This window comes from Balaenoptera musculus, chromosome 4, assembly GCF_009873245.2.
Source record: "Balaenoptera musculus isolate JJ_BM4_2016_0621 chromosome 4, mBalMus1.pri.v3, whole genome shotgun sequence".
Classification (NCBI taxonomy): domain Eukaryota; kingdom Metazoa; phylum Chordata; class Mammalia; order Artiodactyla; family Balaenopteridae; genus Balaenoptera; species Balaenoptera musculus.
The window spans coordinates 142,636,048-142,658,763 of record NC_045788.1 but is presented as its reverse complement, the minus strand read 5'-3'; the positions used below and the strand labels follow the sequence as shown (position 1 = coordinate 142,658,763).

The 22,716-nt window shown below is 59.0% G+C and overlaps 2 protein-coding genes across 2 annotated transcripts in view; one reads left to right on the top strand and one right to left on the bottom strand.

The window, feature by feature from the left end:
- Nucleotides 1-204: 204 nt before the first annotated feature.
- On the top strand, nt 205-4,199 carry CSTB (cystatin B). Its single transcript, XM_036851724.1, has 3 exons — nt 205-392; nt 3,310-3,408; nt 3,844-4,199. Exons 1-3 carry the CDS (start codon nt 327-329, stop codon nt 3,970-3,972), a joined length of 294 nt encoding a protein of 97 aa, XP_036707619.1. The 5' UTR covers nt 205-326; the 3' UTR covers nt 3,973-4,199.
- A 2,696-nt stretch (nt 4,200-6,895) lies between these two features.
- Nucleotides 6,896-22,716, bottom strand: part of PDXK (pyridoxal kinase) — a 40,184-nt gene continuing 24,363 nt past the window's right edge. Inside the window, exons 3-11 of the mRNA XM_036850465.1 lie at nt 19,987-20,091; nt 19,285-19,368; nt 18,855-18,901; nt 18,147-18,232; nt 16,860-16,905; nt 14,601-14,712; nt 13,534-13,670; nt 12,515-12,581; nt 6,896-12,265 (exon numbers count right to left, since the gene is read on the bottom strand). Of these exons, the coding sequence (XP_036706360.1) occupies nt 12,153-12,265; nt 12,515-12,581; nt 13,534-13,670; nt 14,601-14,712; nt 16,860-16,905; nt 18,147-18,232; nt 18,855-18,901; nt 19,285-19,368; nt 19,987-20,091 (797 nt within the window). The 3' untranslated portion in view covers nt 6,896-12,152. The remainder of the gene's footprint in view (nt 12,266-12,514; nt 12,582-13,533; nt 13,671-14,600; nt 14,713-16,859; nt 16,906-18,146; nt 18,233-18,854; nt 18,902-19,284; nt 19,369-19,986; nt 20,092-22,716) is intronic.

Here is a 22,716-nt window from a genome sequence, read left to right as displayed (position 1 = left end):
CCCTACAGCACACGACCCTTGGTCCCGAGAAGGTGCCTGCCTGCCGGGGGTCCCAGGCTGCGGCCTGCTCCCGCCCACGGCGCATCCCTATCAGGACGCCCCGCGCCCCATTCCCGTCCCGGGCGCCCGGCACCCCATTTCCGGTTCCGGATTCCCCCCCAGCCGCGCGCCGTGGTTCCGCCCGCGCGTCACGTGACCGCCGCGCCAGGTCCTGGGGCTCGGTTTCGGTCAGCTGCCCCCGCCACAGTCCGCTGCTCCAGCGCGTCCGCTGCTTCCGAGTCACCGCCGCCTGGGGTCCACGCCCGCCCGCCCCGCCCGCCGCCGAGATGATGTGCGGCGCGCCCACCGCCACGCAGCCGGCCACGGCCGACATCCAGGCCATCGCCGACCGGGTCAGGGCCGCGGGGGGCGGATGGGGTCCTGGGGGGCCGGGCAGTCCGCAGGCATCGCCGCTGGGACGGAGGCGGTGGCCCGAGCGCATCCCGCCGTGGGCCGGGCTGGGCACGGGCCGAAGCCCCTCCCCGCCTGGGAAGCGCGCCCGCGAGCGGAGGTGTCCACAGGGGCAGGGCCGCGACGTGCCCGTCGGGGAAAAGCACTTAGAGAGCAAACGGTACAGTAGGAGGGGTGAAGTCACCCTGAGTGAGTCCGGGGACAGGGTCCACAAGGCGTCCTAGACTTAGGCTGTTATTCTAGCACTTTCGTGTACGTTTGAAGTTCTCTCCAAATGAACGTCTTCGAAACGCAATCCAGCCTGGGTCGCGGAGGCAGAGCCTGGTTCGGGCCCTGGGCAGCTGTCGGGCCGGGTTCCGAGGAAAGCACCTGCACCCAAGGATCAGGTGAGGGTGGGAGGAGCGGGGCCTGCCCTGCCTAGCCTCGTGTGTCAGCAAAGTCGGCTCTTGACAAGCAAGACCCCTTCCCGCCTCTTCGTGGTTTTCCGGGCCTGAGAATTCCCCGCTTGTCATGTGAACCTTAAATGTGTGTCAGCTCACTTGGGAGGGAAGAGTTACTGTCTAAAAGGGCCCCTTCGTTTGGGGTCAGTCCCTTGAAAGTGATATGTTAGTGGACCGTTGTCACTGCCCCTGGGAACAAGGAGGCTGCCTGTGTGCTGGGTGGTCTCTGTGAGGGGCGTGGGCACCATCTGGTGGCCCTTTGTACTGACCCTTGTGGGACAGTCTGGGCTGCACATGAGAAGATCAGAGGCCGGAGACTGGCCCCGGTCAGAAGGACGTCGCGGTGCTGCACTCCGCCCCCATCTCCTCCAGTCCCGTCCTAGGGCCCTCCCTGGCCCTCTGCCCCACCTGGTCCCCTCAGGGCTGGGAACTGGCAGCTTCCTTAGTGACCCGGGGCCTTCTGCACACCCCCTGGCTACAGCCCAGCTCATCTTTCTCCTGGCCGGCAGGCAGCGGTGTCGGTGACCTGCCATCCCGCAGGCCGTGGCCTGGCCTGGCATTCGCCGCCTCCACATGCTCTGTTCCGCCACCTCCTTTAGGGTTTTCTCAAGCCAATCAGGCCTTGCACAGGGCGGGGGCTCTGTGCAAGCCCCCCTGAAGCAGAGAAAGAGACAATTCCATCTCAGACTCCCAGGAGGGTCTGTGGGTGTCACTCACCCTGCTGGTCTTGTAAACTGTCTGCAGAGTCAGTTCCCTGCAGACCTGGCAGGCACCTGGCAGGAAGAAGGGCCCCACGGGGGAGTGTTCAGACGCAGGTGGCACCAGCCCCAGGGGGACACGCGCACCACCGCGAGAGCCGTGGCAGCTGCGTGGAGAGAAGGCGGCCCGCCTTCCCACTTCCTGACCCACCCTCCTGCCCTTTCTGCCCACCTTATCCACAGGGAGCCCCCCTCCCTGAAGGCCTTTGCCACAGGGACTCGCTGGCATGCATGGCGGTGACCCCCTCAGCTCCCAAAGCAGCATGCTTCCGGGCTTCGCTGAACTCCTCCGACCCTCTAGAACCGGTCCTGTGACTGCAGTGCAGAGGCAGCGTGCTCTCGTGCCTGCCAGTAATCCAGAGAGCAGCCACAGCACTTTGAAGCTAGATTAGGTTTTAAAGTCAAGACGAAACAACCTGCTCCCCGCTTCCTCCATAAGAATGCTCAGTTCCCAAAAGGCCAAGACCCTGGAAAACGGGACTGATCCGAAAGTGTGATTACCGTTTGACACCAAGCATCAGGATCAGCCTCTGCCCAAAGGCATTGCATCCTAGAGAAATCATCTAAAAATGCAGCAAAGCATTTTTCCCTGCAAAAGTGTGTTATCTGCTGCATGATCTGTCACACAAGAAATTGGGAATACTTAAGAGAATTAAGGCACATCTAGAAGATGGAAGATTAAATTTAATATTAAATTTAGTTTAACATTTTTAACTGTTTTAGCTTTCAATTTTAAAGGAGTAATTAGGGACTTCCATGGTGGTGCAGTGGTTAAAAATCCTCCTGCCAATGCAGGGGACACAGGTTCAATCCCTGGTCTGGGAAGATTGACATGCCGCGGAGCAACTAAGCCCGTGCGCCGCAACTACTGAGCCCGTGTGCCACAGTACTGAAGCCCGTGTGACACAGCTACTGAAGCCCGCGTGCCTAGAGGCCGTGCTCCGCAACGAAGAGTAGCCCCCACTCACTGCAACCAGAGAAAGCCCGCAAGCAGCAACGAAGACCCAACGCAGCCAAAAATAAATTAATAAATAAATAAATATAATTTATTTAAAAATAGACAAATAAAAGTGTAATTAGGAACTTCCCTGGTGGTCCAGTGGTCAAGAATCCTGCTTCCAATGCAGGGGACGCAGGTTCGAGCCCTGGTCAGGCAACTAAGATCCCACATGCCGCGGAGCAACTAAGCCCGCATGCCACAACTGCTGAGCCTGTGCGCCACAACTACAGAGCCCGCACGCCGCAAGGGAGAGCCCGCATGAGGCAACTGAGACTCGATGCAGCAAAAATTAAAATTAAAAAAACAGAATTTAAAAGAGTAATTAAAAAACTATATATACTCTTTGCAATGAACTGTTTGTTAAGTAAAGGAGAAAAACAGGGTATGAACTTACATACGTTGTCATGATGATGAAAATATCAAACTATTCCATGCCTGGAAAAGAAAGGGAAAATGACACAGAGAAATAGTACCGTTGAAACTCGGCAGAATGAGAGAGCTGTTTTCTGTACTTTATCAGCAGAGCTGACAATTTAATGTGTCTGCTCAGTTGTGAAGAACAGTCGTGTTATAGAAAGTCTGTAGAGGGCCGGCGTCAGAGTTCAGCTGTGACATTTAATTCAAGTAAGTGCGCGTGTCTCTCCGTTCTCTCCTCCCTCAGGTGAGGTCCCAGCTGGAAGAGAAGGAGAAGAAGTTCCCGATGTTCAAGGCTGTGGAGTTCAAGAGCCAGGTGGTCGCCGGGATGGTCTTCTTCATCAAGGTGGGATGTCAGCCTCTTCGGAGGGTCTGGCCTGAATTGGGGGCTCCTAGGTGCCTGGGCAGGGGTGCTTAAGAGGGTCGAGGGGCAGCCCCCAGCTTCAGGGGGTTGCTGGCCATCACAAATGAGCACGTGTGTGCATGCGCGCGTGTGTGTGTGCACGTGTGTGCACAGCCTCCTGGAGGGGAGGACCGAGCCTTTCGGGGACTCGGGGCTCTGACGGAGTGCGTGTGGGTGCCGGGTGCTGGCTGGGGCAACGAGGGCGTCCCCTGCACTCGAAGGAGGAAGGCGGGAATGTCCTCAGCCCAGTTGCTGGTCACCTGAAGGGACGTGGCCTCCAGGCACCCAGGGCCTTTCTCCGAGTCCAGCCGAGTCCAGGGGAGCAGGGGGGCTTGGGGTCAGAGGCCGCACCCGCCCATCACTGGACTCTTTTTCCAGGTTCAAGTGGACGAGGACAACTTCGTGCACATTCGAGCGTTTGAAAGCCTCCCGCATGAGAGAAAGCCCTTGGCCTTGGTCGGCTACCAGACCCACAAAGGCAGACACGACGAGCTGACCTACTTCTAGTCCTGCTCTTGCACAGAGCCCGTCGCCCACGTGGGTCTCTGCACTGCCAGCCTGTGTCTGGGAGCTCACGCGGTGCCACTCGGGGTGGGGGTGGGACGCACCTCTCCGGTGTCTCTGTTCTTCACTTTCGTTGTGTTCATTTTTTTCTCCCAGTCAATGATCTTAAGTAAATTACTTTCAAGGAGGGCTTGTGTTATCTTTAAATATATGTATTTTTTCAGTGTTCACAAGTTTTCTCTGTTCTGGGGTTTTTTCTTCATCTGAAGCCGTAATCACAGTAGAGAGGGGTCACGAGGTGAGAGCTGTCCAGGGTGGAGCCCCCGCTGGGCCGCGTGCGGCCTGAGACCCCTCCGGCCTGAGGAGCTGAGCAGGGGGCCGGGAATGCCCAGGTCACAGCAGGCCGGCTGTAGACCCAGGATTCCAGGAGCCTGTGTTCTAACCGCAGCTCCACACGCCTCCGTTGCTGTGACTCTGTATGCTGTCTCTAAAATACAAGATTTGAGGGAATTCCCTGGCGGTCCAGTGGTTAGGACTCCGGGCCTTTGCTGCCGAGCGCGAGGGTCAATCCCAGTTGGGGAACTAAGATCTCGCAAGCTGCGTGGCGCGGCCAAAAATGAATAAATACATAAATACATGAATACATTTTTTTTCAGCAAATCCGATTCTAGAGCATTAGCTCGAGATGTCCTCAGACACATTGGCACATTTCTGGCTCCGGTATAGAGATGGCCAGGTGCGGGCAGGAGAGGTGGTAACCCTGCAGGTACCGCCGAGCGCCATCAGCCCGCAAGGCTGTCGTGAGCTCAGCCTCTGGGCTGCACGTGGTCTGCACCGTCTCCCACCCCTGAGACCCCTGCCCACCTGACGCTCCCCATGCCCACCGGCACCCAGGAGCCAGTCCTGCACTTCCTGGGCACGTAGGGCATTCCTGGCCGCTCAGGCCTATGCTTCCCTCTCCCGCTTGGCTGAGACCTGGCTGGGGACTGGCCTGGAGCTCCAGAGGTGGTAGAGGTGCATCTGGAAGGGAAAAGTGTCGGTCTGTGAGGCACCTGCCTCAGGTGCGTGGCTGTTGCTTGGTCTCCAGGTGCGGGAGCTGGTTTTCAGCCAAGGCGAGTGTGGTGGGCTGCTGGGCATCTGGAGGAATTAGGGATTCAGGATCCTCAGACCTGTCCTTCCAAACGTCCCTATCCCAGGCCTCGGGGCCCACTCCTCCCTTTTAAGGACCCTACTTTCAACGCAACCCATTTTCTTGGTTTCCCAGGGCTGCCAGGCCCCAGGCGTCCCTGGGCTTGTGGCTGCATCACGCGTCTGCCTCTGTGTGTCTGTGTGCCTCCTCATCCCATCAGGACCCCAGTTACCAGATTTAGGTCCACCCTAATGCAGTGTGACCTCAACTAGTACATCTGCAAAGATCCTATTTCCAAATAAGGTCACATTCTGAGGTTCTGGTGGCCCTGACTTACTGGAGGACACCATTGACTTTGGGGGAGACACCAGTCAAAGCTAAATTTAGCATCCTTTTCAAGGGTGCTACCTTTATAACGAGACCCTGAATTCTACACTCAAAGTGGGCAAACTGTGTAACGTGAATCATATCTGAATAAATCTAGCAGTGGGGAAAGGGATGGATGGGAGAGAGAGGAAAGTGCCTACTCTCCTCTCCCTTCCTTTCCCCTATCCCCTCTACCCCGTACCCCAAGGTCGTGGATGACAGCCACATTCCAGGGAAAGCAGAACAACACGATGGAAGGGGCCTGGGACAGCCTCGTGCAGGCTAAGACTGCTGCAGGGGCCAGCCTGAGTCTGCACCTCATGGGGAATTTCTTCAGTGTCCTAATTTAGGCAGAATTACAGATAGGACGAGGCTGTGTGGCTGAGATCCCAGAGGCCCCTGGAAAGTTCCATGCAACACGTGTCCCAGTGCCCGAAACCTGTGGATGTTACTTTATACAGCAAAAGGGACTTGGCAGATGTGGTTAAGCTAAGGGTCTTAAGATGGGGAGATGGTCTTGGCGTAGCCGGGTGGGCCCAGCGTCATCACAGGGTCCCCATGAGAGGGAGGCAGGAGGGTCAGTGTCAGAGAGACTGAAGGTGGAGGAGGGGCCACGAGCCAAGCGACACAGGTGCCTCCAGAAGCTGGAAAAGGCAGGCAGGGAAGAGTCTCTCCGGAGCCTGCGGAAGGAGCCAGCTCTGCCCACCCATTTTCAGACATCTGACCTCCAGACTGTGAAAGAATACATCTGTGTTGCTTTAAGCTCCTCAACTAGTGGGAACGTGTCACAGCAGCCACAGGAGACTGTCACCAGGAGGGGGAGTCTGGGCCAGGAGGGCCTTGCTGGCGAGCAGAGCAGCACAGGGTTGGCAGAAGCGGATCTGAGAGGTCGAGTCAGAGGCACTTGGGACAGGATCCCGCGTCCTCCCCCACCGCTCCCTGCCTGTCCAGCAGGGCCAGGTGCTGCCCGGAGGCGACCTGAGGACTTATTTACAGAGGTGTGGGCTGATCCTGGGGAGAGCAGGTACCTGCCGGGCTCACAGGACCAGCGCTGTCACCACCCAGGTGTGAAGGAAGCCGGAAGGAGCGTGAGGCTTGGTCAGTGGCTGAAGCTGGTCCTCAGAATCGGGCAGGGAGGGGCTGGGAGAGGGAGCCCAATCCTGCGGGAAGCCCGCCTGGAGCCCACTGCCCAGAGCATCCAAACCAGCCCTCCCAGGGCAGAGAACAGAGCAGGAGAGGGCATCCGGCCATGGCGGGCAGGACAGTGCAGGTCCTTTCCCGAAAGAGGGATGTCAGGTCCTTTCCCGAGGGAATCGGCTGCCCTCTGTCCCCAGCAGTAACCACTGCTTGGTTGGCTGTTTAACACAGCTTTAGGTCCTAGTTCACAGAAGGGAGCTCCTCTGGAAAAAAGGAAATCACACTTCAACACAATCACCATGAAAATATTTATTTGTGATAATCATAAGTCAGTAAGACCAGTACAGACACGGCCTCTACAGCACTGGAACGAGTTTTACGTTTAAAACACATCCACACGCACACAGGTGGGGTTGGTAGAGCACGGAGCTAGTGAAACCACTGCCAGAAACACAGAGATCCCCCCGCCCCCCGCCAACTTGCAGCCGGGATCGAGCTGTGTCCCAAGGCTGCATCACTTCCCCTGAGAAGCCTCCAAAATCTGAGCTCAATTAGGGAAGGACTGGGTTGGCATCGACTGGCCTGAGTCAGTGCCTCAGTCCTCCAGTGGGTCCAGTTTTGCAACTGTTGGGGGAAATCCCAACGAAAATTCTAAATTAGAAAGTATGCAGCTTTAAATCTCAAAACATTCAAAACGCCACCCACATACTTCTTATCCTTCAGGGGCTGCATGGAGTAAATTAAGATTTCACTTCCATTTCCCCGTATATCAACAGCTACACCTCCCATCATCAAGCTGACAGTCCCAGATATTTTGCAGGAATGCACCAAGGCTGGAGTTTTGGGGCACACTGGGGGGGGGTTGCTGCCAGGCTTACTGATTCCCCCTTTCTGTCCCCTGACCCCCCACCATGCCCTACACCCACCCTCCTTGTGCCAGAAGTTGGGTCCTCGGTGAGAAAGCAACTAGTGGTCCAAAACCCGCTGACCCAGCTCCGGCTCAGAAAAGCATGAGGGAGGGGGCCCAGCTCTGCATCCTTGGATGCACAAGGACTAAGTCCTGCCTGGGGGCTTCACGAGCACAGGGGCCTAGGGTGGCGTGCCCTCCTCTCTGTCTGCCCAGTCCTGGCCCTTGCAGGGCAGTGATGCCCCAGGCCAGGGTGAGTGGCCCGTGGCCTCACGAAGGTATGTCCTCCCAGAACGGGTTTCCTGCTGCAGAAGATCCGGGACCTGCCCCATGCTGATGTGGGGCTGGGAGCTTCCTTCACTGCAACCCTGGAGCTTGGGGTCCCTCCCTGAGGGTCAGAGATGGACACAAGGTCTCCCGCTCTGAGCACAGGCCTCTGCTCAGCTCGGACAGTGGAAAGCTTAAAACACACCTGTTTACTCTGCCAGAAGTTAAAAAGAAAATTCTAGGAAGAACTTTCCAATCACATAAAGTTGTAAAAATAGTCTCTAAGTCAGACCTAAGATTACTCATCAAATGACCAAACGAACACACCATGTCGTGAGCGCAAACCTCTAACGAAAGGCAGGAATGTAGTTTGTAAGACATCATTTCTTAATCAGTGTCTTTGCACATTAACAACAGAAAACGTTCTGCACCAAGAATGAACTACAGGAGCCCACGGGAAGACACGCGCTACGGAGAGCTCAGTGTTAGGAACTAGGGCCCCAGGCCACGTGGCAGCAGGACACATTCACGGGCCTCCGCCCCGTGCAGTGCAGCGCAGACTACAAAGCCTGGTTCCAATCACCGGACAGGAAGTACTAATGCCCCAAAGAAAAAGCCCCTAGAAGGGCAGCTGCTGTGTGTCGCCTACCAGGGCGGGGGCAGGGACCTCTGCCCTCATTGCCCGCTTCTGGCACAGGCCAGAGGCGCGTGACTGGATTCTGAAACCACAGCGCTGTCTGTAAAAACAGGCAGGAGTTCATGACACTGTTGGCTGCAGAAGCAAACACACGCAAGGGTGCACCAGCTCTGCACACAGCTCCAAGGCCACCCTTGTGCGGGTGATGCTCGGTCCCTGCTCTGTGGGGGCCCAGCCTGACCGACGCCCATGGGCCGACCTGGAGAACAAGGGAGGGTCTCCTGGGTGGACATGCACCCTGACCAACAGGCCCAAGTTCAAGGCTTCCTGGCCTAGGGCCGTGGACCTGGGCTCCCAGAGCCGCCTCGCCCCAAGTGCCCACCAACTGACGTGCTCCCTCTACAGACGGGAGCAGCTCTCCCGGGGGTCCCGATGCAAAGAACCACACGAGGTGATGCGAAGGGAAGCCCCCTGCAGCCTGGCATGGAATGGAAATGGGTGGGCTCAGGATCTGAGACGTGAGTCTGGGGGCCACGTGGCTCCCACCCGCTCAGAAAGCCAGGACGGACCACATTCACCGCGTCCCTGCTGGCACATAACCCGCTCCGCTCACTCCCAATCACCCTCCTTCCGGCCCAGGCAGGCGCTGGGGGCTCCCGAGCCAACCCCTGCCCATGGGGAGACGTGTGTGAACGAGGCCTGAGACCAGGCAGGTGGCCGACGCAGGGATTCCAGGTGATTCTGGCGCCGGAGCGGAGCACAGCCCAGCCCCGTGGTCACGGGTATTGATTCACAGACACGGGCCCCGCCGCCGCAGGCAGGTGGTCCTGAGAGGGCGTGTGCACACTGGGGGTCCAGCGGCCTCCAGATGGAACACCGTCCCCCCTCTTCTCTGCCTTTCAACTGATGAGTGAACGTGAGGTTCAAGCGATGAGGTCAGAAGCGCCAAGCCAGGCTCGGCCATTGCAAAATGAAACACGCTCTGAAGACTGGTCCTAACAGTTTAAGGACAGGACAAAAAGCAAAGCGTCGTTGTTCCACCCCCACTGGCCTGCATGGCAAAAGCAGTGCAGACTAACCTGGTTACCTCTGCAGCACTTGGCAATGATTCAAGACTGGTTAAAAAACAAGGACCATATTTTGGAATCCATCTTTAAGGTCTCCAGGAGAAGGTCTGAAATCTATACTCTGGTAATGGGCAAGCAATTCAGGGCCAAAATATCTCTCATCTTAAAATAAATGATTAGTTTCCATGTTACTAAACTGTGGAAAGTGAATATAAAAAAAAAGGTTAATTCTAACTTGGACCCAAACTGTATCAAAACTCACTGCGACTGGCCATGGATAACTTCTAGACGGGAAATCCTGAACAGAGACAACCGGGGGCCTCTGCTGTCATCGTGACAGATGGACCGGGTCCCAGCAGAAACGAGCCTGAGATACACAGGTTCAGCAACATCACGACAAAAAGCACACTTTGCTCGGGTGGGGAGGTCGAACGTGCTTTCCCACAGAAGCTAAGGTTCCGGAGCCTCGATCTCCTTCTCTTAGGACAGGGGGTTCAGGCCACAGCTCTCCAGATGGCTGGGGCTTTACGGCTGGAGGAGATAGAAGAGTTCATGATTTTACGGGAGGAACAATTCTCATCGTTCTGTGTATGATATCGAGAATTGAGGGTAAAACCCACTGCAGGGGCCAGGACTCTGACATAAAACTGAAAGAACCAGAGTGCATTTTCCTTCAAGTTCACGGTGCACACAGAACAAGCCACTACCCCCAGCACCATGTTTTCAGGGCGGGTCTTCACCGTCTCATTGAAGAGAGAGAGATACTCTGGCTCTTTCCCTGGTCTTACACTTGCTCTCCAAGGTTTAAAAAAAGGAACAAGGAAAGAGAAGAACATGAAGATTTCCCGCTGGCTGGCGGTGTGGCCGTCTCCCCAGCTCTACTTGGCAGTGACAGTATTTTCCATTAAAGGCTCTGCGGAGGCCCAGGGCCCTGGGGGACGATGGCTGGTCCCTGGGCTGCCCTGTTGGGGGGCTGTCCCCCACCAGGCTACAAGCTTCCCCCTCCTCCTGGGCCAGCGGGCCCTGCAGGGACCAGGAAACATGACAGGGACACAGATGCCCTGACCCGCCGGCCGCTGAGGGGAGCTGAGGCCCCCTGACCCTGCGCGCGGGCACTAACGCCTGAGACTGACGACATTTGGAATGTGAGTGGAGCGGGGAAGAAAGAAAAGAAGAGGGTGCAGAGAGTCCAGTGGAGACTGGCCTGCCTTCGTCCGGGGGCATTTCCAACAAAAGGCAGAAGGCAGTACCAAGGAGGTGAGAGTCCTAGAGACGTGGGCACAGCCAGACAAGGGTGGAGGCTCCAGGAGAGGGCCTGCCTGTGGGGCGAGGCTGGGGGTCGGGGACAAGGGCTGCCCTGGGAGCTTCCCCAGGGACCACATCCGGGCCCCAGCCTCCTGCAGCCTCCCCGCTCTCCTCCAGACTGTGGGCTCCTGAGAGATGCAAACCTCTGCAGCCCCCAGAGTCGGGGGTGGGTGCTGAGGATGGGCAACCCTGCCTGTATCCATGCCTAGGGGTCCTCAAAGTTCTGGGTAAAGTGGGGCCAGGGAGGTCACCCCCGCAGCAGACAGCTAGACTGGTGACAGGGCCTGCGCCACGGCCGGCGCTGCCCCAGCCCAAGGTGTCTGACAGCCGCTGCTGTGAAGCTCTGCCCCCGCCTGCTGTGGGGAGGGGCGGAACTGCGGCGGCTTCGGGAAGTCTCGCTTCCGGGCACCTGGCTGGCACAGGACGCGGGACTGCGGGACTGCGGGGGGAATGGGGGCAGGAGGGTCAGGTAACTGGCCGGTGGGGTTAAGCACACCAACGGGGGGGGCGGGCAGGAGCCCAGCCCTGCCCTCTGTACCTGCACACTGACACGGTGACACGACACGGTTGTCACCAGCTGTAGGTGGCAAACACACAGCACCTGACCTGTTCTGCCCTAAACTGGGTGACTTTTCCAAAAGGAGCCCGACACAGTGATCTCCCCACAGGCGCGCTCGGCCGCGTGCCAGCTTCTGTCCTGTCGCCCAGGCGGTCCCTAGAGACGCTCCGAGTTACAAGGCAGTCCCCCGACACGCGTGAGACGTGCAGATTTTCGGGGTCCTGGGAAGGTCCCCGCCAAAGTGACTGTGCAGCGTCTGTGCATCTGAGCTGCATGAGCCCGTCCACACCGTGAACAGAAGGGGAGAATCTGAAACCCCCAGGGGCCTACCCTGCAGCAAAGTAGGAGGCAAAAAGTTCTGAAGCAGGAACACAGAAGGTGAGGTCGGACCCAGAATAAAGACATTTGGCATCATCTTTCTGGACATGAACACTAACCCCCGACTCGCTCTCAGAGATGCAGACACAGGGGCCTCCCTGGGCCTTGCACAAAGGACGGGGGTACACCATGTATCCCAAGCCAGCCTGGGGAGGACGCCCTTGAGACGTAAACACGGAGCTGGTTTTCCAGGAGCCCTGTGGGAGGGGAGCTGGGGTCCCGAATTACAAATTTCTGTGATCGCTTTGTTATTTTTAAAAAGCACGACCAGCACATTTTCACAATGAAGACCAGTGGATGCTGGACACTCATGAAAGAAGAAAAAAATATCAAGTTTCGGTCACAGCTCTAAGGCAGACATTACATTTTTCACAAGGACAGAAACGGAGACACCTAACGCTGGGCGTTAAGGAGGCGGGTTCGCGCGGCCCTCACAGCACCGTGGCTTGGACGACGATCTCCGGGTTCTCGATGTCCTTCTTGCTCTGGACCATCCTCAGCTCCAGCTGGGCCGGGCTGGGCTTCAGTCCTTCCCCAGCCCTGGCTGCAGAACAGGCAGAGCATTAATGATGGGAACAGAGCCAGCGGAAGTTATCCCGAATCTGTCTCCTCCTTCCCTCGCCTTCGTGAGAGCCCCCAATGCTCTGGAGCACCACTGAGTTCCCATCTCAGCAGGGAGCTCCACAACGCTGCCCCCTGCCCCAGCCCTAAAGGCCAACGCCAGGGAGATGGTGGGAGCCACAGCCCTGTTCACAATGCAGCACTGCACCCCTGCCAGCCTGTGAGGTGGTACCTTTTGCACACTTGATGGTCCGCTGCAGAACATGGTGCATGGCCGACACGGTCTTCTCACAGGCCACCTGCACGGAGGAGAGGACGCTGAGCCCCCCGCCCCCAGGCCGCCTGGATGGACTGTCCACTGACCAGGCACTGGGGATCCACAATCACACGCTCCCCCCATCACGGAGCAGTCGCTGCAAAGATCCCAGGAGAGCTGAGCAGAGAGGCCTGGGGACTAAGTGGACCACAGGCAACTCTGTCAATACTGCCTGGCATGTAGTAGGTGCTTAATAAGCATTTCTGGAAGGAATCAGTTATAAAGAATCTACACGGGAAAGAGCTCCTGCCCCAGAGCTGGCCAAAGTCATTGCTTGCTGGTCTCTCCAAGTTAAAAACTCAGGGCTTCTCAGGTGCTGGGGAGGCAAGTGGACTCCCTCCCCGACGCTGGGACCCAGGGCAGAACTGAATCCGGGGTTGGCTGAGGGCGACCCAGCGAGGCCTCGTCTGGGCACCAGCTGGCCGTGAAGCAGGTCCCTGCTCACCCTCCGCCCTCGAGGGAAGGTGGGTGGAGAGACCGCAGCATTTCAGCGCTCGCCCCTGAGCCCGCAGGTGAGGGGAAGGGCCCCATCCCAGCCATGCATTTCACAACATGGAGCTGACTGCTGGGGAGGGTGTGTGCCTGCCCCGCAGGGGAAGGACGGCCGCCCAGAGGGAGGTCAAAGGGCACAGCTGCGCCTGAGCACGCTAGAGCACTGTGGACATTCACACACAAAGCAGGGGGACGGGGGACAATCCCCAGGAAGAGAGGGGTCTCCAGCAAGTCTGACTGCAGCGGCTGTGTTTTAGGACAAGTTGTCACTGGATTTCCCTCCTGCGTGATGCTTCTAGACCCCGAGGTGCTGGGGCTACAGCTCCCCTGGCATCCTCAGCAAAGCCCTCCCTTTCCATCTGCCTCAGGACCCCTCCTGGGCCTGGGCCTGGGCCCGGCGGACTCCAGCTCTTAACACATTCTCCCGTTTGCGCCCCACTGACCTTGAGATTGTTGGGGTGCTTGTGCGTCCACGCCAACAGCATGGCGGCAAAGAGGTCCCCGGTGCCCACGAAGACTGCGTCCACCTTGCGCATCTCCATGCGGATGCGCTGTGTCACGACGGAGCCGTCGGGGGTCCCTGGGGGGAAGCGTACGGCAGCTGGGACCCCAGACCCTCAGCCGGCAGAGGCCCCGCGGCCCGGGAACCGGCTTGCCCTCCCCTGCACAGCGTCAGGGGGCTCAGCCTGCAGGGATCGCCCATGCCCCCCAGTGGCTGCCCGTGTCCCAAGTGAGAAAGTGAGAGACTGGAGCCCCGGAGGGCCACAGGGTCAGGGCGGCCTGGGGGACACCACGCAGCCTGAAGACAAGGGGCCGGAACGTGTGATGATGTGTGATGGGAGCCGTGGGGGTGGAGGTAGAGCTGGAGGGGCCGTGCTCACTCACTGAGGTTGGGGTGCGTGCATGGGCGTGAGTGTATGTGGATGCACGTGCATCTGTGAGTGTATCTGGGTGTGTAAGTGTCCTTTTGCACAGACACAGAGGGGGTGGTGACAGGTACACCTGGGACGGCTCTCCGGGGCAGCGGGTGTGACCCCAGCCTTCTGTGTCATTTTACGCTGCGGCGTCAGCATAATGAAACGACTGACACAGCAGAGCGTGAACGGTCCTCCCAGCGATGTCGGCATCAGCTCTGAGGCGGGGGGGATGGGGGGAGGCAGGCCTGGGGACACCTGGTTCCCCGGGAGCCGGGCTCCAGCTGGGCTGGTCCGCGTGAGCCCCGAGCCCGAAAGACGGGGTGTCATCCGTGTGCTGCCAGCACGGTCCCAGACACTTGCGTGGTGACCGTGGGGGGAGCGCCTGCACCCCGCGCTCACCGCACCCCGCTTCACAGAAACCTCTCCTGGTTCTGCTTTCAGTCTGATCTTTCTTCGAGGTGTCGGGAGTTGAGGAGACTGGCCACCTGCCGAGTCAGGCTTGATTTTCTTTCCACTGAACCCAAACCTCGGAAGCCTCGAAGGGACGCGCGGCAGGAAGGCGAGAGGGAGCCCAGCGCCGGGCGGGGACTTACGTGTCCTCTGGCTCCCCAGCGCGATCAAGTAGTTGCTGCCCCTCGGGGATGGCAGGTCCGAGCTGGTGATGACCACAGTGTCGGGGCCCATCGAGTGCAGCACGTCCATCACCTGCCGGACACGGGGAGCGCGTCAGCCGCTCCTTGGCCACCCGAGACGGGGCCCTGGCGGCCCTCGCCCCGTCTCCCACCGCCCCTCAGCTTCTTACAGAGTCTGCCTGGATGGGACCGCGGCCGCTCAGGGGAGCCACACTCTGGGCCCCGCCCCTGCCCGGCAGTGACAGCTCTGCCAGGCCACAGCCGTCCCAGTTCCCTCCAGCCTCAAGTCCAAGGGTGCATGTCTACTGGTCCCACCCTGCACCCCGCCTGTGCCCGAACCCCGGAGGGAGGAGCCAACCAGCCAGGGCACCGTCTCCTCTCGCCGGGGCTCCAGGGCGGCAGGAGCCGTGCCCGGCAACCGCCAAGCGATGGGCGCTTCCACGCTGCCCATCCTGGGGAACTGTGCCCTCCTTTACCCATTCAACAAACGTCTACTGCCCCCTCCCCGGCAGCACGCCGGGGCAAAATGCTCACTGGGGTGCACTGGGGCTCAGGAGGGGTGGGAGGTGGGGGGCCTCGTATCAGGCAGGAGGCGACGCCACCACTAACCCTCCCCTCATCGGCCCGGGGCCTGCAGGCTGGGGAGGTAACCGGCCAGAGGGTCACAGGGTACTGAGGAACAGACATCGCTTTGGGTGGCTTTTTTTTTAAAGCAGCCGTAGGTGGTCCCGTTTTCCTCGTGCAAATGCCTCAGAGAAGTGCCTGTGAACACGCCCTGCGAGCACAGGCTGTCCCCGGCCACACACTCACACACGTGTGCACACACGCACACCCAAAGACCCCACACATGCACACACACTGCACGCACACGTATACCCCCAGCACACACATGCACGTACGTGTACTCCCACACGCCACATGCACACACACACAACGCGTGCACATGCCCCAAGCACAAGCATACACACCCCCTCCACCACACGCACACACACACATCACACGCACACCGCCCCACACACACACGAGGCGTGCCACCAACCCAGCACCCACCCTGCACTGGGTACCATGAGTTTCCTCTGGTTCCCAAGCTGGGCGGGTGTGTAGAGATGGGGTCACTGTGCCCACGGCCCTGCTTCTTTCCCGCCCCAGGGTCACCTGGCTCTGAGACCCACCAACCGCTGTGCCAGCTCAGAGCAAGGCCCTCAGAGCAGGGAAGCGGGGGGTCCTCCCAGTCTGCTCTCCTGCCCCAGTGAGCCCTCCGCCTCTGGGGGAAACAGACACACAGCCCCACGGGCCCAGGTGTGACCACGACTGGCCGCCGCCAGCTCTGACCCAGGGACCTGGCTCCTCCGAGTGTGTGTTTCCTGGACCGTGAAGGAAGCTCGGCCTCTGAAGAGGCCCAGGCGTGGAAGGTGTGAGGCCCTGGCAGCCCCTGGTGCTCTGGACATGCAGCGCAGGAGTGGTAGACCCTACCTAAGGCTAAATCCCAGCAGACCTATGGACCCTCAGCAAGTGCCGAGAGAAGGTTGAAAAGAGCTTTGAAGAAATCTCGCCCAGGGCTGCGGTGTCACCTCCTGCCCGAGAGGCCCAGCCCGCCCTTCCCGTCCGGAATCCTGACTTGTGGACTCCAGAAACGCCCAGCCAGCCCCCAAAGATACGGGTCCATTCCGTGCAAGAAATCCTCCCACTCACACACGCACACGCACGCACACACCCCACACGCACTCTCACAGGTGCATGCAGACACCCCCCGCATACGCACACAGAGCCTGGGGTGACGCCCACAAGCCCGGGAACACCAAGGACTGCCAGCCGCCGCCAGAGGGTGGGGCAGGAGAGGATTCTTCCTACAGGCTTCTGACAGAGCACGGGCCAGCCGGCCATTCTGGACTTCTGGCCTCTGAAACTATGAGAGCAAACCTCTGCTGCTCTGCGCCACCCCGTCTGCGGCACTTTGCGATGGCCCCGGACGCTCATTCAGAGACAGCTGTGGCGAGCAGCGGGTGAACCCAGACCCAGCAGGCACTAAGCTGCAGGCGACCAACCAAGGGGCCGAAACGGAATTTACAAAGGTTCCCCGGGCCTCGGGTGGCCGGCTGATGGGAAGCCAAATGCTGGCCACACAGGTGCCCATCTCCTATGCTGGAGGGCGTGTGGCTGTCCCCTCCCACCGTGAGCAAGGCTGCCTGTCCCACGCCAGGTACGGGAAGGCCTCCTTACCTCTAAGGCTTCTTCTTGGCTGTGGATCTTTCTCCCGCTCAGCAACCTGGAAGGCAGACAAGCACAGCTGAGCCATCGCCTATAAGAGCCCCAGGGCTACATACGGTGCACTGGTGACCCCCCCTGCCCCACAGGGAACTGGCTGGCATCTGTCCGCCATCGCGGACCAGGCGGCCACCGTGTCTGGGGACCAGTCAAGAGTCAGTTTGAAAGGGGACTCACAGGACTTCCCTGGTGGCACAGTGGGTAAGACTCCGCACTCCCAATGTAGGGGGCCCAGGTTCGATCCCTGGTCAGGGAACCAGATCCCACATGGGTGCCGCAACTAAGCCTTCGCATGGCACAACTAAGGAGCCCGCGGGCCGCAACTAGGACCCAGCGTAACCAAATAAATAATAAAATAAATAAAAATAAATTTAAAAAATAAAAAGGGACTCACACATCATGGGAGTGGGGTGAAGTTCCAGATCGTGGTAAACGTTTACACATAACAACAAGGAAGGACGGCCGTGCACGGTCACAGCACACGGTGCCACTGAGGGCAGCCAGCGTCCTCGCAAACAGCTGCAAATCTCAGCGCACTACGTTCTTGAGCCACCAACCATCAGGGACCTCCAGGTGAGCCGCCATCCCCCAGCATCGATAGGCCCAGGTTAGGGAACCCCAGGCCCCCAAGAGTCCAGGGGCCCCATCCCTACTTTATAGGGCGGCCCTGGGGCCGGAGGGGTTATCACTGCTGGCTTAACAGAGCCCAACGCGATGGGGACACACCCACCGCAGCGCTCACGCCCCGAGGCCCCAGGAGCCGCGCCTCAACTCCCTGGGTGCCCAGCTCTCCTGTCCATCGGCGGGGGCGGGGGGGGGGGGGCGGGCATCCAAGAAAGGCCCCTGGAAACATGGCACTGGGCAGCGGGGCAGGCACGGTCCTTGTAACCTCGTGCAGAGATTTGGGATGTGGGTTTCAGAGCTCTGGGGAGTGGCCCGCGTCAGCTGGCATGGGCTCCCCGTCCCATCGCCCGTGTCAGCCACGTGCACCCCCGGCTTTGCCACAGCGCCTCTGCCCCCTTCTGTCCCCAGAGGCTCTTGCTGCTTGGGGACCGGCGTGACCACAGGGAGTCGGGGGGAAATGAGTGCCCACGGCTGCTGACAACCAGTGCCCGCCCTGGCACTCAGGTGGGCTGGCAGCTCCCTGCCCCGCAGACTAGGGCTCTCCAGCAGGGTCCCTGTCACTCTCCCCATGGGCATGGGGGGTGGGTCTGACTGCTGCAGCCGATTCAAATGACTTACTCAGCCTCAAACTGGTTGGGGGTGATGATGTCTGCAACCGGCACGATCTTCTCTCTGTAAACCGGAAGGAGGTCCTCGGGGACGTACTGCGGGAAAAAGACAGGAACAGGCTGACGCATGAGGGGTGAGGGAGGGAGGCCAGGGCGGCTCGTGCTGTGGGGACCCCAAGGCTCCAAGGGGTCCCGAGGCAGGGCTGGGGCAGCCCTTCCACCCTGACGATCCGGGTCAGGTCCCCACTAGTGGCTTTCCACCGTATCTGTGTGATGACACCACCCGCTCAACCCACATCGGCGTCGGGAACCCAGGCCCACAGTCTGCTGGTGTGTGGCTGGTGGGCTGAGAGTGACTTTTATGTTTTTAAATGGTTGGGGGGAAAGTCAAAAGAAAAACAGTATTTTGTGACACGTGGAAATTAGAGGAAATTCAAAGTTCAGTGTCCACACCTGAAATTCGATTAGAAAACGGCCACGTTCGTTCTTTGCAAATCATCTGCGGCTGCTTGAGCTGCAACAGGGATGCACGGCCCTGAAATACCTCCTCTGGGGCCCTTCGCGGAAACCTCTTCTGCCAGCCCCGGCCCCTCCTTCCCGACAAGGGACGAGGACGTGTGTCTCTGGCCCGAGAGCGGTGTCTCGCCCAGGCAGACACTTTCAGAGTGCTGCCGCCAACAGCCCCACGGCCCGCACCCCAACGCGGGGAGGCACTAACCATGGAGCCGTCTCCGTTCCACTTGTCTCCCATCACGGGGTCGCACACTGCGGGACAAAGGGCATCTTATCAGCAAAAGCGGCGGCGCTGAGAGGAGCGCCCCACGTCTGACTTGTTGTTAAGTTTCACACGCGCAACTAAAATGGGAAAAGCACGGCCTCCCGTCCTCATTTACCTCCTTACCTGGCATTTTGCATTTTGCTGTCCGGGCCCCACCTGGGGAGTCCCTCACCCCACCCTGACACCGATCACAGCCCTGTGTCACCGGCTTCTCTCACCCGCCCCAGACAGACGCCAGGTTCACCGTGAGAACGCCTGTGAGGCTCTCGTCCCCAGAGGCCCCCACGTGCCGGGAGGAGCAGAACGTGCAGACGGGGCGCGCAGAAGGGAGGAGGCTGAGCCGCCCATTCGTGGGGCTCCCGGCACCTACCGTACACGAGCCTGGGGTTCTGCTGCTTCAGCTCCTGCACGATGTCCACCACCGTGGCCAGGAAGGACTTGTCTCGCGTGTAACCTTTGGGAGGGACAGAGAACTCTCGTCACCCAACCGTGGAAACAGCGCCATCAAGCCCATCTGCCCAGAGAATGGCAGGCAGTGCCCAGACCCTGCGGCCAGGGCCAAGACAAGTGCTCCCCACAACTGTAGGCACAGGGGACACCGGGCATTTCCCAGAAGAAACGTTAACTTTTACATGAAAGGGAGAAGCCGTGGGTGTACGAGGAATGTTCTCCTTCCTCTTTTCCATTTTCCAGAATCAGCATGTTCACTTCTAACCACGTATATAAATAAATGCAACCATGTGGGTTTGTAAATGAAACCAACACACCAGGTGGCAGCGTGTTGCTTCTCTGGGTGTTTTTGTCCCAGACCCCTTCCCAACACCCCGCCTGTCCCCCGCCATGGGCATGGAAACCCCAGTATGGAGACGTGGCACAGCCAGGACCCCCAAGGTCATGCTACCTGGACGTGGCGGTCACTAGGGCCCCACTGAGTTCCTGATGGCAGGACCATCCCTCCTCGAGGGAGGCAGGGACCAGGGAGCAGCCCAGGTCAGGGGTGCTCTGGGCCTCCCCAGCCCACCCCAGGTGGGCGCCAGGCCCCAGTTCCGGCACCTCCTCCCCTGGGCCTCACCCGTGAGCACGTAGTCATACTTGTTCACGTCGTTCAGCTTCAGCCCGTCGTACAGCTCGTGGAGCTCATCCGAGTTCAGCACTTGGCCCTTCCAGTGCGAGTAGCCTGGTGGGGGGAGAGCAGAACACGCAGGCCCTGACGCGTGGGGCACGCGGGTGACACAGCCCTCGGCAGGTTCCCCCCGAAAGCACATCTGGCTCCGACACGTTCTGGGGTTATTACTGCGTCCGGGGTCCACCCTCCCACCCAGTGCAGCGAGGGCCCAGCTCTGCAGGCCGCCTGAGGACGCCTGTGCAGCCTGCATTGCACCGACAGACAGGACGCAGGGCTGCGAAACTTCTCCCTGTCCTTGGCGGGGCACCTGGGAGCGTCCCCATCGTGTCACGGTCCCTGGCTTTGCCAGCCTCTCCTGTGCACGTCCCCCATCCAGGCTGAGTTGCTTGAAGACTGTTACCTGCGCACCCTGGCAGGTAGGGGCTCCTCGCATCCCCACCTCCATCCAAGATGAGTTGCAACTGATCCAAGTCTCGGGCCAAATCCTGACCAAGAGCCAAACGTGAACTAGAAAGAGGCTGCGGCCCGGGTTCCTGACCCGACAGGCACCCGGGTGAAGCACACACAGGGCAGGCACCCGGGTGAAGCGCCCCCAGGGCAGGCAGGGGGCCCTCTCGAGGTCACTCGGGGCGGGCGCACCCCACCAGCGACACCCCGCAGTCCGCCCACGGCAAGTCCATCCTGGCAGCCCTTACGCCAAGAGGGACCACTCAAACGGATGGGTTCCTAAGCACGTAAGTAAAAGCCTCCGGAGGGCTGATTTCTATGACAGCAAAGTCGAGTACAGACCACGGGAAGCAGATCCCGGCCACAGCCCCAGATCCTCCCTGCCGTCTCGGGTGTTGTCCTGCAGGTCCCACACCGGCTGGGCTGTGGGCCTGGAGAAGGGGCCGCGGCACCGTCTGTGCACGTGGGGCAAGGGCTCTCCTGCCGCAGAGGGGCCAACACCCGACGACACCTGTCAGCAGTTCTCCAGGACGGCGCGGCCTCTGGTGGACGCCCATTAACCAGTCGGGAGGGCCAGAGGCAAGGAGGGTCCACCGAGGCGAGGTGACCCATCTCTCGCAGGCCTGTCCCCCAAGGCTCAGGTGTCTGCTAAGAGCCGGCAGCCTCTGGCTGTGTCCCGCAGGTGTTGCTGCCACAAAATCCCACCGGCCCAGGTGGGAGGAACAACGGCCCTTCCTGCCCCTTGGTTTTCCGAACATCATTCCAGACATGGTGGTTTTTTCTTTTTCCTTTTTTCTTTTGGCTGCGCTGCGTGGCTTGCGGGATCTCAGTTCCCTGACCACGGATTGAAACGGGGCTCTCAGCGGTGAAAGCGCCGAGTCCTAACCACTGGACCGCCAGGGAATTCCCAACACCGTGCGGTTTGACTCCATTGCACATGTACTGCTCTCTTGTCCTAGGGCTGCTGTGACCAAGAACCACAGGGGCGATTTCATTCATCAAACCCTTCCTTAGAAAATGGGCTTTATTGTTATTTTTAAAGTTTGCTGATATATTTGAGGTGGATTAACCAAGATGGCAGAGTAGAAGGACGTGGTCTCACTCCCTCTTGCGAGAGCACCAGAATCACAACTGTCTGCTGGACAATCATTGACAGGAAGACCCTGGACTTCACCAAGGAGGATACCCCACGTCCAAGGGCAGAGGAGAAGCCACAGTGAGACGGTAGGAGGGGCGCAATCAGAGTAAAATCTAATCCCATAACTGCTGGGTGGGTGACTCACAGACTGGCGAACACTTATACCACAGAAGTCCCCCCACTGGAGTGAAGGTTCTGAGCCCCACGTCAGGCTTCCCAACCTGGGGGTCCGGCAACGGGAGGAGGAATTCTTAGAGAATCAGACTTTGAAGCCTAGTGGGAATTGATTGCAGGACTTCGACAGGACTGGGGGAAACAGAGACCCTACTCTTGGAGGGCACACACAAAGTAGTGTGCGCATCGGGACCCAGGGGAAGGAGCAGTGACCCTGGGGGAGACTGAACCAGACCTACCTGCTGGTGTTGGGGGGTCTCCTGCAGAGGTGGGGGGTGGCTCTGTTTCACTGTGGGGACAAGGACTCTGGCAGCGGAGGTTCTGGGAAGTGCTCCTTGGCGTGAGCCCTCCCAGAGTCTGCCATTAACCCCACCAAAGAGCCCAGGTAGGCTCCAGTGTTGGGTTGCCTCAGGCAAAACAACCAACAGGGAGGGAACCCAGCCCCACCCATCAACAGTCAAGTGGATTAAAGTTTTACTGAGCTCTGACCGCCACAGCAACAGTCAGCTCTACCCACCACCAGAGCCTCCCATCAAGCCTCTTAGATAGCCTCAACCACCAGAGGGCAGACAGCAGAAGCAAGAAAAACTACAATCCTGCAGCCTGTGGACCAAAAACCACAGTTACAGAAAGATAGACAAGATGAAAAGGCAGAGGGCTATGTACCAGATGAAGGAACAAGAAAAAACCCCAGAAAAACAACTAAATGAAGTGGAGATAGGCAACCTTCCAGAAAAAGAATTCAGAATAATGATAGCGAAGATGATCCAGGACCTAGGAATAAGAATGGAGGCAAAGATTGAGAAGATGCAAGAAATGATTAACAAAGACCTAGAAGAATTAAAGAACAAACAAACAGAGATGACCAATACAATAACTGAAATGAAAACTACACTAGAAGGAATCAATAGCAGAAT